General features: G+C 36.8%; 1 protein-coding gene across 5 annotated transcripts in view; it reads right to left on the reverse strand.

The window, feature by feature from the left end:
- Positions 1 to 14,581, reverse strand: part of HDAC9 (histone deacetylase 9) — a 927,746-nt gene that overhangs the window by 437,477 nt on the left and 475,688 nt on the right. For 2 of the 5 annotated variants that reach the window (XM_046020993.1, XM_046020995.1), the window contains 3 exons: positions 8,019 to 8,260; positions 2,999 to 3,149; positions 1,862 to 1,988 (listed from right to left, as the gene is read on the reverse strand). In XM_046020993.1, coding sequence (XP_045876949.1) covers positions 1,862 to 1,988; positions 2,999 to 3,149; positions 8,019 to 8,260 — 520 coding nt within the window. The remainder of the gene's footprint in view (positions 1 to 1,861; positions 1,989 to 2,998; positions 3,150 to 8,018; positions 8,261 to 14,581) is intronic. The other 3 variants (XM_046020997.1, XM_046020994.1, XM_046020996.1) reach the window with 2 other exon arrangements.

Below are 14,581 nucleotides of genomic sequence, written 5' to 3' on the forward strand. Positions count from 1 at the left end.
ACTTCGTTTGCAAAAATTGTTAGGTAATACACAAAAGTACACGAAGGTGCTTTTCTACCACAGTGAAACTACCGTTATCACAGTCTCAGATGCCCTGGCTTGTACAGCACTTCCAAGGTAAAGGCTGGCAATCACATATTTCCCCAATATGAAACCAGTTTTTAAAAATGTTTCCTCTTCCCTACATAAATATAGTGAAAGAGGTGGAGCTGTACTACTAGGGAGGAGTTTTCAGAACTGAACGTCGATTATCCAATGGACGTGAACACCCACAACTACAATATGTGACGAAAACAACCAACAGGAACAGTATCACCACCAGGATGGTGATTCTACCAGTATCGCTTATCTGAATCACACATTCTCAAAAATTAACTTATTTAAGGACACTTCATCTAGCCCTAACTGGCAAAAAAGTATTAAATTCAGATTCCATAAATTAATGATTTATGGTGTCTGGCGCTGGACCCTACTGAAGTTCAAGTCAGCACAAAAAAGGATTGCTAAGTAAATATTTAATATACCCAAGGGGAGAGCTGAAGAACTTTCAGCTGACATGCTGTTTGCCTCTAGTTAGTTGTTTCCCACTTAAAAAAGGTATTGCCTCTTCTTAAAATGAGCTTTAACCTACAAGGAATATGAATTAGTTACAAATTATGTATGTAATTTTAGGTAACAAAGTGGTGTTTATTTCTAAATACTTTGTGATGTTAGCTGAACATCTGAAAATTTTCTTCAGGGACTGGCTTCTCAAGTCAACTGACATGCCTGATAGAAATTACATAAACCATTAAAAAGTATTTATGCAGTACTTTGGAATCTGCCTTGGTCACTTTTTTTTTTGGCATGCTGAGAAGGGCAGATACTTATAAAACAGAAGTATAGTAACTCTTTAACTAGAACTCTTGGAATGCTTACAGTTTCAATATAGAGCAATCAAGTATATATTCCCTTATCTTTGATGAGCTGAAGAATCCAAAAAATGTAAGTCTAAAACTTGATGGTCATTCAGTAAACATATAAAATGAGAGAAATGAAACTACTGTCTATTACAGTCTATTATCCAAACATTTGCTTATCAGTGTTTGTCCTGATTTTTAAAAACATCACATCGTTTCTATTTTCCTGAGAGGAGAACTGTGTATCTCACAGTTCTCTTCACAGGACCTGGGGAAACATGGTTCTGGACGTCCGTAACATCAGTGTCTGATGTTGTCAGCTGGTGTGTGAGAGAAGTCAGTGTGCTCGGCTCACAGTGTGACAAGAAATGAAGTCAGATGGTCAGGGGTAAACTTGTCACGAAGACTCTGCTTTACTTCCTTGCCTCCGTTCTCTTTCTCTTCCCTCCCTTGTCTTCCTGCCTTTTTTTTTTTTTTTTTTTAAAGTCGAAAAGCTTCTGGTCTTTTAAAAATAGCTCAGATCTCCACCTTCTATCGAGCCAAGTAAAATAAAGTCTCAACCTGCCAAATCTTCAGAAATTATTGTAAAGATATCAGATGCACCATCTGAGAATAGAAAAATGCAAAATAGGAACTAATTTCTATGCCCCACCCCACATTTCTGTTACTCATTCACCAAAAAACATTATCTACTTCCTTGCCCTCGAGATGATACTTGCTAACATTTATTAAGCATTACTCCTGTTCCATACCTGACTGCATTATTTCATCGGACCTTTCTAGCAACCCTAGAGGGCAGGTACTATCATGATCTTCTCACTGAGAAGGACGAGAATTCAAGGAGCTTGTCCACCACCACAGAGCTGAGAACTGGCAGACCCCGGTCCTGTGCCCAGACTGGCTGAGCACAGAACCTGTGTTCTTGACCCCTGGGAAGGAAAAAGGCCAAACACTGAACATACGTGTACCAGAGCTTGGGATGGCGGCTCACGGAATGATTTTTTCCATTTGTTGGAGTGTCTTTTGTTGCTGATTTACTCAACAGGAATTCTTGAAGCTTCTGCTTTACTTCTGTACTTGCCACTGCCCCTGAAACACACACATACAGAAACAGATGTTGATGTGGGGCTTTGTCCTTCCGTATCTCTGAAGTATTTAGCAAAAATTAAGAAGTAACACCACTGGTCACTGCATATGAAGCTTTCCTATTAAAAGAAGAAACCAGAGTCTAAACAGGCTTTTGAAAATGGCATAGGTAATATTTTGTAACTACTGCTCAAACCGCCAATTTTCAAAGGAACTTGGACGATTTCTTTAATTGCTTCTGCAGAAGAGGGAGTCCCAGAATTAACACTAATTTTTTCCTAAGGTTAAAAAAATGAGGAATAAAACACTGCCTTTTAAAAATCAAGAGTCTTAGGGGACCACATAAATGACTGAACACAATACAATGATCTTCCTGAATTGCTAGTTTGAAAAACTCATGTTTTAAAAAAACTCTTTTGAGCATTAAACAAATAAATATCACTGACAGTTTCAGTTCTAGTCATCTGATCTTTAGTGCTACATCCTGATTTTGAACTGACCTCAGACAAGGGAATTATTTGGATCTGTCTCCCTCTTGTGGATAGTTTTTTTTAACAAATGTTCTGCCTCAAATCTTCCCTAAGTCTGGGGACTCAAAAACTAGATGGAGGCAAAGGCTTGACTTACAGAGCAATTATTACTTGAGCAGAAGGAAGGTACAGTGAGGAAATGTGGAAGTAAGTTTATTAATAAAACAATATGGCATGGCTGTATTGCTTTAGTAGAAACTCATTTTTAAGGTTCAAAACAACAGAAATCAGTATCTCTGCCAAGCAATGCTCGGTGGACTTGCCCAAGACACTGTAGACCGAATGCAGAGAGATGTGAATGTCCAAAAAGTTTTTACACAGGGGTCCACAATTTATTCTTTAATGAAATGCAAACAGTTTTGTCAAGTTTATTTTATTTTATTTTTGACAAGTTTAATTCCACTCCTTATCAGGCTTCACTCTGAATGACGACCAGCTAAACAGGAGGGGAGAGATGCATCTTTTACCCCTGGTGCCTCTTACTTTCTCGTCCTCTATCTTTGCCTCTGAGAGGAGGAAGCTGCTGTTCTCTGCGGTGCCTCTCTACTTCCTGTTCTTGCCTCTGCTGCTCCAGTTTCTGCTCCTTTTCTAGGAGTTCTTGTTGCTGTTTTATGGCTAGAAGTTCCTGTTGCAACTTGCGAGAAGAGAAAGACATGAGAGTGTGCAATTTCTTTAGGCTTCATTGTCATCACTGACCCAAATCAAACTGTTAGGAGCTTCTGGAACTTGTTTCTGTTTAATTTACATTTTACTCACTTTTTTTGTAAATTATTGAAATCTAAAGGCAAACAACTAATTCCACAGACGGTCTTCATGTCATCAATCAGCAAGTTTTTAGGTAGCTTCATTAGCTGTGCCGCCCCACCAAAAGTCATTCCCAAATTTGCTCTAATCTTTACTCCCCTGAGTAGCTTCTCTTTGTAATTCTGAAATATAAGAAACAGGCAAAGGCAAGAATGGCCCAGAAGTCTGTTCTATCAAGTCCTTCCCATTATAAATAAACAACTAAAGTTTTTATTTCTTATCCTGAGAAATGGTATGAAAATATCAAACCAAAGGTATGGTGAGAAATGAGTTAATTTAAGGGAAGTCTACCTGAAACAGAATGAATGTTAAAAATTTCAAAACCTCGGGCATCTGGGTAGCTCAGTTGTTAAGTGTCTGCCTTCGGCCCAGGTCATGATCCCGGGGTCCTGGGATCAAGTCCCAAATCAGGCTCCCTGCTCAGCGGGGAGTCTACTTCTCCCTCTGCTCTCTCCGTGATCATTTCTCTCTCGAATAAATAAGTAAAATCTTCAAAGAAAACAAACAAACAAACAAACAAACAAAACCTTCGGGGCACCTGGGTGGCTCAGTGGGTAAAGCCTCTGCCTTCGGCTCAGGTCATGATCTCAGGGTCCTGGGATGGAGCCCCGCATCGGGCTCTCTGCTCAGCGGGGAATCAGCTTCCCCATCTCTCTGTCTGCCTCTCTGCCTACTTGTGATCTCTCTTTCTGTCAAATAAATAAATAAAATCTTAAAAAAAAATTTTTTTTAAAAACCTTCAAAACCTTAGAGAGAATGTTCTCGGATTAATGTATCTATACATTCATGGTAGGCATGTCTCTCAAAACAACAAAAGCCTAGTTCATTCATCCAGCAGGCAAAAACTTTCAGGTTAGAGATGGGTCAAAACAAAATCATTTCCATTAAAGTACTGTCAGGTTGTCTGAATCCCTTGACTTCAGTTCCAAACAACAGGTAACATGAACATGAAGGATTTTTAAATTTTTTTTTTAAGATTTTTAAAATTTATTTGATAGAGACACAGCGAGAGAGGGAACAAAAGCAGGGGGAGTGGGAGAGGGAGAAGCAGGCTTCCCATGGAGCAGGGAGCCCAATGCAGGGCTCGATGAGGGGCTTGATGAGGGGCTTGATCCCAGGATCCCGGGATCATGACCCAATCCAAAGGCAGATGCTTAATGACTGCCCTCAGTCATTAAGGTGCCCCACAACGATGGATTCTTAATAACTGTCTTGACATGTCCGTTTTCTCTCAGATGGAGAAAGAGATATCTGTGAATAATAACAAATGTGCTCACTGTGGAGTAACTAAAGATTTTAAGTTCTACTTAAGCTCTGATATTACTAGATATGAAATCTAGGCACCTTACTAAATTACTTAAAGCCCTGGTTCCTCATACGTAAGAGAAGTTATCTCCATCACACAACATGTTCAGAATGCACATGAGATTTAGTTTGTAAGTTTGAACCGTTCTAATTTTAATTATTATTACTGTTTTTAGATCTCAGTCATAATGAAGTTGGTGTAATTTGTTGTTTATATTAGATACCTAAAAATCTGAAATTTATGCTGATAAGTAAGAAAACAAAACCAAAAATCTTTTGGAATGGCATCAGTTACTCTGAAAGGAAGCCAACTTGGCATGCTAACCGTGATGGCCTCACCTTTCCCTGAAGGATATGGTTAGAAGCACTTCTGGTTACTCTTCATATTAAAATTTTTGGCATTTTGGCTCTGATATATCAGTCCCTTATTGGATGACTTTAGATACTGCACTGTGAGAGAAAACTTTATAACTTCACTTAAACTCTGCCTTAAATATTTATTTTATACAGCTACTGGGATTGGTGAAACTGATTTCAACAAAAGCCCCAATCAAATTGAAATTTAATCTATCTTAGGAATCTAGAAAAGCACACAATTTAATTTCCATAGCTACTATCCACTATCAACAACTGCAGGACTGACACTGAAAAAAAAGAGAAAGAATAAAACATCAACTGCCCATTTTCAGATGTTCTGATACACGACACAGGGAGGATGATGTGGTAGTTCTGACAGCAGATAAGGCAAGACTACAAATCTTGGAACAACCATTTATTGGCTGTGTGGTATTGGGTAAGTTTCAGTATTTCTCTCTGCCTCAGCTTACTAAGTGGAAAAATGGGATAATAACATCTAACTCAACAGATATTGATTACAGAAACCAAAGATTCAAATTGCTAATGTAAGTAAAGCTTCATGTACTGTGTTCCTCATAAACATAAAATCTAAGTGTATATTGAAAAAAATCAACTCATCGGGGCGCCTGGGTGGCTCAGTGGATTAAGCCGCTGCCTTTGGCTCAGGTCATGATCTTAGGGTCCTGGGATCGAGCCCCGCATCGGGCTCTCTGCTCCGCAGGGAGCCTGCTTCCCTTCCTCTCTCTGCCTGCCTCTCTGCCTACTTGTGATCTCTCTCTCTGTCAAATGAATAAATAAAATCTTAAAAAAAAAAAAAATCAACTCAGCCTTTCCCATAAAAAACGATAAAGTAAAATAAAACAAAAAAAATTTAAAAAGTAAAAAGCTTCCTAAACTAAAAGGAAATTTAAAATAGATCTTTAGTTTCTGAGAAAACAGCCTGTGACTTTGGACCATCCTTTCAAAAACTAAATTTTCCTTTTAGCTATCTCAGAATCCTTTTTCTCCAAGAGCCTCCTCTTTTCTGCTATATGTCAGCAGACCTTCTGTATTACTTTGTTTGAGCTAAAGTAGTACTTAATTACCTACTTGTTACTATTAACCTGTGAGTAAAATAAAACTTTACTTCAAAAATTTTCATGTTAATCTTTACAACTACAAAAGATATCAAATATAAATGAAAAGAAGCATTACTCTTGTCCTATATTCAGTGTAACATGAATCAGTACCACAGCAAAATGAACTATATAGGTACTTTTAAAAGTATAGTGAAGAATATAAATTTTATTCATTCATCATTGTCATCCTAACATGCCAAGAATGAATGGAGAAGGAAATCTAAACATCAATGTTCCTGATATTTTTTCAAGGGTCAAATAATAATCCTTTAAAAATAAGTCATGGAACACTATATCAAAAACTAATGATGTACTGTATGGTGACTAACATAACATAATAAAAAATATGTCTATAAACTAAATGAAGGTTTCTTAGTCTACAAAATACAGCCATGAGCTACCGGTTCCATACGAGACCCAAAACAAAATCCCTACTCTTAGTTTTAAGGTATCTTATAGAATAATAAATTGCAAGGGTTCTTTTAGTAAACTTTACTATAAAGAAGAAAACTATGATGTTTTATATCAGATGTCAAGGTTTTTCTTTGGAAAAGAAGATAAAAGAGGCCTTTCAGGCTAAGAAAGTGTATCTTAAAAAGAAAGGATATAGGGAAGAAGATAGTATTTTTACCTTCTCAGACACTAATATTAATGTGGTAATTTTTTATAATATTAACATAGATTGGTTATCTATATTAATCCGACATAAATGTGTTTGTATTTAACACACAAGTGAATAATAGATCAAGTATCTAGAACCTGTAATTTATTGCATTACTAAGTTAACATGTATTTACATCATTTTGAAGGACATAGACCTAAAAATGGGAATTTTATTATAAGTATTTGCTGACTTTTATTACTGTCATAATAAATTCAAACTAAACATCTACTTAATCAGACCAAAATAGCTTTATGTTTTAAATGTCTTTGTCAAGAATTTGAAAGACATCTCCCAAATAAAGTTAAAGTGATATTTATCTGAAAGATACAAGAAGAAATTGATACCCAGACACATCTAAAGTGACTTGACAACAGAACAGTCTATCATAAAAAATTCTGGGACATGGATATATTTCTCCTAGAACATTTTAAACAATTTGGATCTCAAACTATCAACTACTCCCAAAATTCTTTCAAAAAATTCTTATCTGCAGTCTATTAAACTTATATAAAAATATTAAAAACATTTGCATCGGTTTCTTCATATGTAATTCTCTTGAACTTTTATGTTATCACTTTAAATGTGTACATTATAAGGTCTTCTTCAAGGGGAAAATTAGGATACATTCAGAATACCCTTTTGGGGAGGCAGCTGGGAAAATGGGTGAAATAGGTGAGAGGGATTTAGGATGAGCACTGTGGGATGTAGGAAGTGCTGGGTCACTACACTGCACACCTGAAACTCATATTACCCTGACTGTTCAATAACTGGAATTTAAATAAAAGCTTAAGAAATCCACTTATAAACCAAAAACAAAACAAAAAAGACTCTCTATTTATCATTTCTGATAAATAGTTTATGCAGATCCTGTAAAAATATAAAATGGCTCTTCCCAGGCTCATGGTTCTTCTTGGTAAAGAACAGACAGGGCCAATGAACAAAATCGTATTGAAGACAAACTCAGCAGAGGTTGGAAAGTTGCTATTCCCTACTAATGATGCTGTACACTAACGGATGAGAGTGAGAGAGCCCCCCCCCCACACCTCCAAGAGCAAAGCTTGTTTTTAGTCAGCATTCCTAATACTTACCCAAGGTGCTCACCAATAAAATCACAATTTCTTTCAGGCCATACTTCCACATCTTAATCATGGTGAAACTCACCCCCTACCCCCATGTCCCAATGCTCCTTCGTATGCCCACGTCCTGTTGCAGGCTTCCTGGGTGAAAAGGTCAGAGGCAAGGAAACATTTGCTACCTTGATGTGTTCCTGGAGCTGAGCCTGGTGCTGCCGTGTCAAGTTCTCATGTTGCTTCTGAAACTCGGCGATCAGGAGCTGCTTCTGGATTTGCTGCTGTTGCTGGATAAGGAGTAACTCTTGCTGCAGTTGCTTCTCACGGACAACAGGATCCACCACAGGCATCATCATCCTGAGGTCGGTCCTCAGGTCTAAAGGTGAGATGGGCTCCAGGCCCACAGGAACTTCTGACTTCACATCCACTAGAGAAGCAGGAGGAAAAGAAAGGGTGGGAGGGCATGACAGAGGATAGGAAATGAGTATGTTGATTTGGAAACAAACAAAAAATAAAAAACACTACACCCTATATGAACAGATTTTATGTCCACAAGTGTAGTCATTTTTACAACGATAATACAAGGTCTTTAGTGTATCAGTTTTGGTAAAATGGACCATATGCTCACTTTCACCCAGCGACCCACTTTCATGAATCTTCTGAATTTCTTTTTTCAAAGAGATGAATCCTGCACCCATCATCTGCCCTCCCTGCCCCACAAAAAAACCCAAAAACCAAGAACCACAAAGAGATGAATCCAGTTATTTCCTGGTATCAAAGTCATTCACAAAACTTACTCTACTGGACCACTTAGTAGTAAGTTAGGCAAACTTGGGACAAAAAAATGCTACTCTACTGAAGAAGAAATGTTAAGTTATAAGAGAGAAATTTCTACCACAATTCGATTTCCACACTTGTAGGCATGTTGGTTTGTAATCAGAGTCAGAAGATATATTCTAAGATATATTCCTCAAGAATTAAGGAATTCCTTAAGAATTAAAGCTTTCAACAATGTATCTGTGAGGCTGTTGGACCTGGCAAAGAACAAGTACAAATCTGCATGCTAAGATGTTGAAAACGGGGAGTAGATTAGTTAATCGACCACAGTGTCAGGTCTTTCAATGATGATAAACTATATTTCAGTTACCTTATTCCTAAAATGAGTAAGGCATAAAAATAGCGAGGAATCTTAAAACAAATCAAACCACTAGAGGAACAAAGACAGATGAGATTAGTTAATTTGACAAGAATAATTATAGGATATTTAAATTTTAAAAAATTAGATAACATATAAAAAATTCTTACCACTACTTCTATCAGATCATTTGTAGGACAGTAGAAGCACAAAAATTCATAGACAAGGAAGATAGGAAGTAACAACATGGAGTTGTTAGAAGGATTAACTGGGATAATCCACTCCAAGGACTTACAACATACAGAACATTTCTCAATAAATGCTCTGGGTTTTTTGAATTAATAAAAATGGAATTTTCTGTGTATGAAAATAAATCAACACAGTGTGGCTAACAAAACAAAAATATTAAGAGCAAGTATGCAAATAAAATTGCATGAGATTTTCATTTAATACTAGAAAATAAAAACACTAAAACTTCTAGAAAAGTGGAAAAAGAATATAAAGGAATAGAAATAATCTCTTTTTTTAGAATATTTTATTATTTATTTATTTGTCAGAAACAGAGAGGTAGAGAGAGAGAGAGAGAGTGTGCACAAACAGGGGGAGCGGCAGGCAAAAGGAGAAGCAGACTCCCCAACGAGCAAGGAGCCTGATATGGGACTTGATTCCAGGACTGGGACCATGACCTGAGCTGAAGGCAGGTGCTTAATGACTGAGCTACCCAGGTGTCCCTAAATAAACAATTTTTAAAAATTTACCTTTACTAGTAAAGAAATGCAAATTCTAAGTAAAAGTAAGGCATCATTTTCCAAACATTAAGTATCATCTGTACGATCCATGTATATGCATATGTGTGTATAATATCCCATTGTGTGGTGTAAGCATTTGAACAAGGAGATAATTACATATCGCAAGTAGTATTACCAAACAGTTAAAGCTTCTGAAAAACAACTTGGTGATATGTAGGAAGAATCATTAAATATTCTACCATTTGATTCAGGTTTGCCAACTGTAGGAATACATCTTAAGGAGACAATAATAACGGGAAAATATAGTTCAATGTCATACTGTCCACTGAAATATTATCATTTTAATTGAAATCCACCAACTACAAGGAAGCATCTAAGTCAAATATGTCACATCCATATGGTGGAAAAACACATACTCATTAAAAGTAATGTTTATGGGAACATGAAGAATGCTATTACAACATTAAATGAAAAAACAGTAATAAAAGTGACATATACCCTCTGATAACTCTTTAAATAAATACAACTTAAGCCAATACACATTCACATTTATGGAGAGCCTTAAATTCTAAGGGATGTAAGGTTTGGTAGGAAAGCAAAAAAGACAAAAATTCCAGCCCTCTTAGAGCAAATCTTCTAGTGCGTTTTTAATTGTATTAATCTCTGAATCCTTGTAGCAAAGACTGATGACATACAGAACAGAACTTAGTTATATTTGGAGTGGAAGTAGAAATAATTTCCCCTTCTTACTTTCCTGTATTTTTCCAAATTGCATTTAATGCTCTGACTACTACTGTAAGTAACTTAGATTTGTAGATTCCAGGTTGGGAACTACAGAGTTAATTTTCCATGTGGATTTAAGAGCTATTTTCAGTGAGTCGAGAAAGGCTAACAGAAATCTTGTCTGTAGAAGTTAAGGCTGCAAATACTGAATGAAACATTAATGTCCTTACTTATCACTTGAATTGCATATGTGTACAGGGCACGTGGTATGCACCTGTGGGTGGGGTGGGAGGGGGCACTGGTATCAATCTTGGGTTGTGAACCCTGGTCAACTTTTCAATGTATTGATCGCATTGATGGTACTACACAGGTCACTTTAACGGAAATGGTAAAACAATTTATTAATAAACCATAGTTTGGTGGACAGTGTCTTCTAAAACACTGAAATTTATGAAAGGAGAGATAGTAATTGTGACAAGTTTGGGATTAAATGAGGATGATGGCCAGTACGATTTCTTAGTAGCGGTGTCTGTTGCAGAACTTTTAATCAAGACTCTGGAGTTACATGAGATTTTGAGCATTAATTTATAGAGTTGGTATAATTCCAACCAAAAGCAATGACTGTTAATGATATATTTCATTTTTGCATTAAAAAGGCCAAACTACAGCCCCCAGTGTTTACATATGGAAATCCCAATAAACAAAAGTCAGAATTTAACCCTATAAAGACAAAATGTAGAATTTCAGGAGACCCTGGGGTCTTTTCTTGTTGTCATTCTTCTTATCCATAAACTGTGAACATCAAATCCCTAAGAAACCTCTCCCACAAAACAAGATAAGGGGGAAGAAAAGTCCCAGAACTCTCCAAAACAGCTATTGTAAACCTCAAAGGGTAATTTGACTTCTTAACCTGCTATCCCAACAGAAATGATTGTGTCTAACTGCTTGCCTTTGTTCAGAGACTAATCACTAAATTGTGAAAAATCACCCTCGACTTACAAAAACTGCTCTTGATTATAAATAATTGCCCAAGACTGAGAGAAAGCGGCAAGCAAGATCCCAGTCTTTCATCCAATTTATTCAGCAGCAATCCACATTCCATTTGTCTAGACTAAATATAGCAGCGTTTATACAAGAAATCAATAGTGCTTGCAGAGAGGAGAGCAAAGGCATGAATATTTCATCAAACTCAGAGAGAAATGGCAATCAGCAAACCGTATAGGTCATCTTTGGCCTGCTGGATTAGTTCTTTTATTTGGACAATAGCTCATCTCTGGCTAATCATAATCATATCATAACCATTCTTTCTATTTTTAACATTAATTGCATTGTGGGTGACAAAGACTCATCGTATTCCAAAAGAAATGATGGATTTTTCTTATAGCGTCTCTGACAGGCTAATAAGCCTCCCCAGGACTAATAATAGTAACACAAGACCAGGGTTGAGTTTCAACAAGTTATAGTCACTTTCATATCATGAAATGTGAAAGAAAGGGCATTGTCTACAGTTGCTGTATTATCATAATTAGAAATAATCAACTTAAAAGAAAAAACTAACAAGCAATTTTAACAGTGAGGAAATGGAATCATGTCTATTCATAACATTTCTTGTCTAGGAACATCCAAATTTCTTATAAATTACTTAGAACAGGTGCCAGTGATACATAAGTTAGAAATAAGTTGATGCAACAAACTATAGATATTAGCAGCACTAGTTAAAAAGAAATCATGTTTTCTTAACAGATCTCAATTACTTTAGCTCAAGACCTCATAACTTTATTTGGACTCACTATGTTTGTCTGAGATTTCAACTACATGCCAACACACATATATGTTATATTTATATTATTATTCTAGTACCAAATGCCCAGTTACAACATTTCAAAATATATATTAACTAGTCTTAATTATCACTTTACAAAGCCCTGTTTATTCTTTCTAGAGTGTCTTTCTTGTTTCTTTGATAGTTATTTATTTTTCTGTTTAGCCTTAATCAAGTTATGCAATTTTGTTTTAGAAATAGTTTTTAATGAACGTGGAAACAAAAACCCCTCACGTCAAAATAAAACTCTCAAACCATATAATCATGTCTATTTAAGCAATACCCACTTGATAGCTGTAACTTAATTTCTTCAACAAATTTTTTTTTTAAGATTTTATTTATTTATTTGACAGAGAGAGATCATAAGCAGACAGAGAGGCAGGCAGAGAGAGAGAGAGGGAAGCAGGCTCGCTGCCGAGCAGAGAGCCCGATGCGGGACTCGATCCCAGGACCCTGAGATCATGACCTGAGCCGAAGGCAGCGGCTTAACCCACTGAGCCACCCAGGCGCCCTCTTCAACAAATTTTTAAAAATATTTTTAGAAGTGTTAATTCAGAGTTTGAAGGATAACCTAGTCACCATAGAGTATTTAAGTTTTCACTTTAGATACTATTATTTATAGCACAGGTAAGTAGGGAGAATTTTCATATGTTCAAGACCAGAAATCTTTGGTTGCTCTTTGTCAGCTGACTTACAAACAAGAATCCATTTTTTTTTTTTTAAGATTTTATTTATTTATTTGACAGACAGAGATCACAAGTAGGCAGAGAGGCAGGCAGAGATAGAGGGGAAGCAGGCTCCCCACCAAGCAGAGAGCCTGATGCAGGGCTCGATCCCAGGACCCTGGGATCATGACCTGAGCTGAAGGCAGAGGCTTTAACCCACTGAGCCAGCCACCCAGGCACCCAAGAATCCATTATTTTTAAGACTGTTTTAGGTGAACAATTTGCAAACCCTATGGATGGAAAAATTCAAAGAATGCACATTTTTGACCATTTACAACTATCACAACTATGGCTGAAGACTTCACCCTGCCCCACTGAAATGAGATCTCAAAGTAGTAGAGTGCAAACTACAGGTTTTCACAAACCATTGGCACGGGCGCAATCTCACCACCATTTGTAGGTGCCAACTCAGCTAAAAGTTGTAACTTGAAAAAATGCAATAAAAACTAGTACCATGTTTATCTAAGTTCATATTCATAGCTACAGCAGCTACAACTTGGGGTAGAGCATCACCATCGCTGTCCAGAGCCAATTTACATGGAAATTAAGTTCTTTATACCAAGGAAATTGTTCTCCACAACCATTGGCAAGTGGACATATCAACTATAAGTGCTAGAACTGGGGAGAAACAAATGTTGTTCTGATCATCTGATCAGCTAACATAAGCCGTTCTCATTGCAAACCTTCTTGAACAAAAACTGAAGATGATGTCTGGGGGAAGGGTAGATGACAACCCATAAGTAGCACTTTACAGTCTTTGTCCTAACTATCGCGCTGTCAATCCCACCCTGAGCAATCCTAAAGAGTTGGCTCTGCAATGGGGGATAGATTCTAGCTTCAATGCCCTTGTCATGGTTATTTTGATCACTGAAGAGTTTTTTTCAGGTAGAATCCACAGATTTGGGGAAATAAATGAAGAACTCAAGTCTTTTTTCTTCCCTCAATTCCATAAACTTGATTTAACCCCATTCAAATCCCCTCAATATTCCCTTTTTCTGAAATCTTACTAGCCCCTCCCACGCCCTTCTAAGAATGTTTTGGAACTACACATACACAACTTCCTAATTTTATTTACATTTTTGTTCCTTATATCCTATTGGTTATATCAGAGCACAAAACTATCTGATGCTTGTTTGTATCTTGTTTATCTAGTACTTTGTCTTAATAACCATATTATAGCACAAATTCTTAAGTACTATACTATCTTAAGAAAGTATCAGAGACTGCTTAGGGCTGTATGTATCTAAAACAACATTGTAGTCATTGCTTTTATGTATCATCAGGTTGACATCATTTTTCATTAACCCCTTTATTCAGCAAGTATTGGTAAAGCCCTATGAAATAACAAAAAAAAGTTTTTTAGTCAGCAATGGAAGTAAGGAAAGCCTTCAGAGAACTCATATTTTGCTGCAGAAGATCAACCGATAAACTTATGTAGAAAACATGACACATGAAAGGCAATGATGTTGTGTTCCAGAATCCCACCTGGGTCCTCTTCTATTTTCCCACCAGGACTGTCCATGGTCAGAAGAATCATATGGGAATGAAATTAGAAATGCATGTACACATATACACACATATACACATTCCCAGT

This window comes from Meles meles, chromosome 10, assembly GCF_922984935.1.
Source record: "Meles meles chromosome 10, mMelMel3.1 paternal haplotype, whole genome shotgun sequence".
In the NCBI taxonomy this organism is placed as follows: Eukaryota; Metazoa; Chordata; class Mammalia; order Carnivora; family Mustelidae; genus Meles; species Meles meles.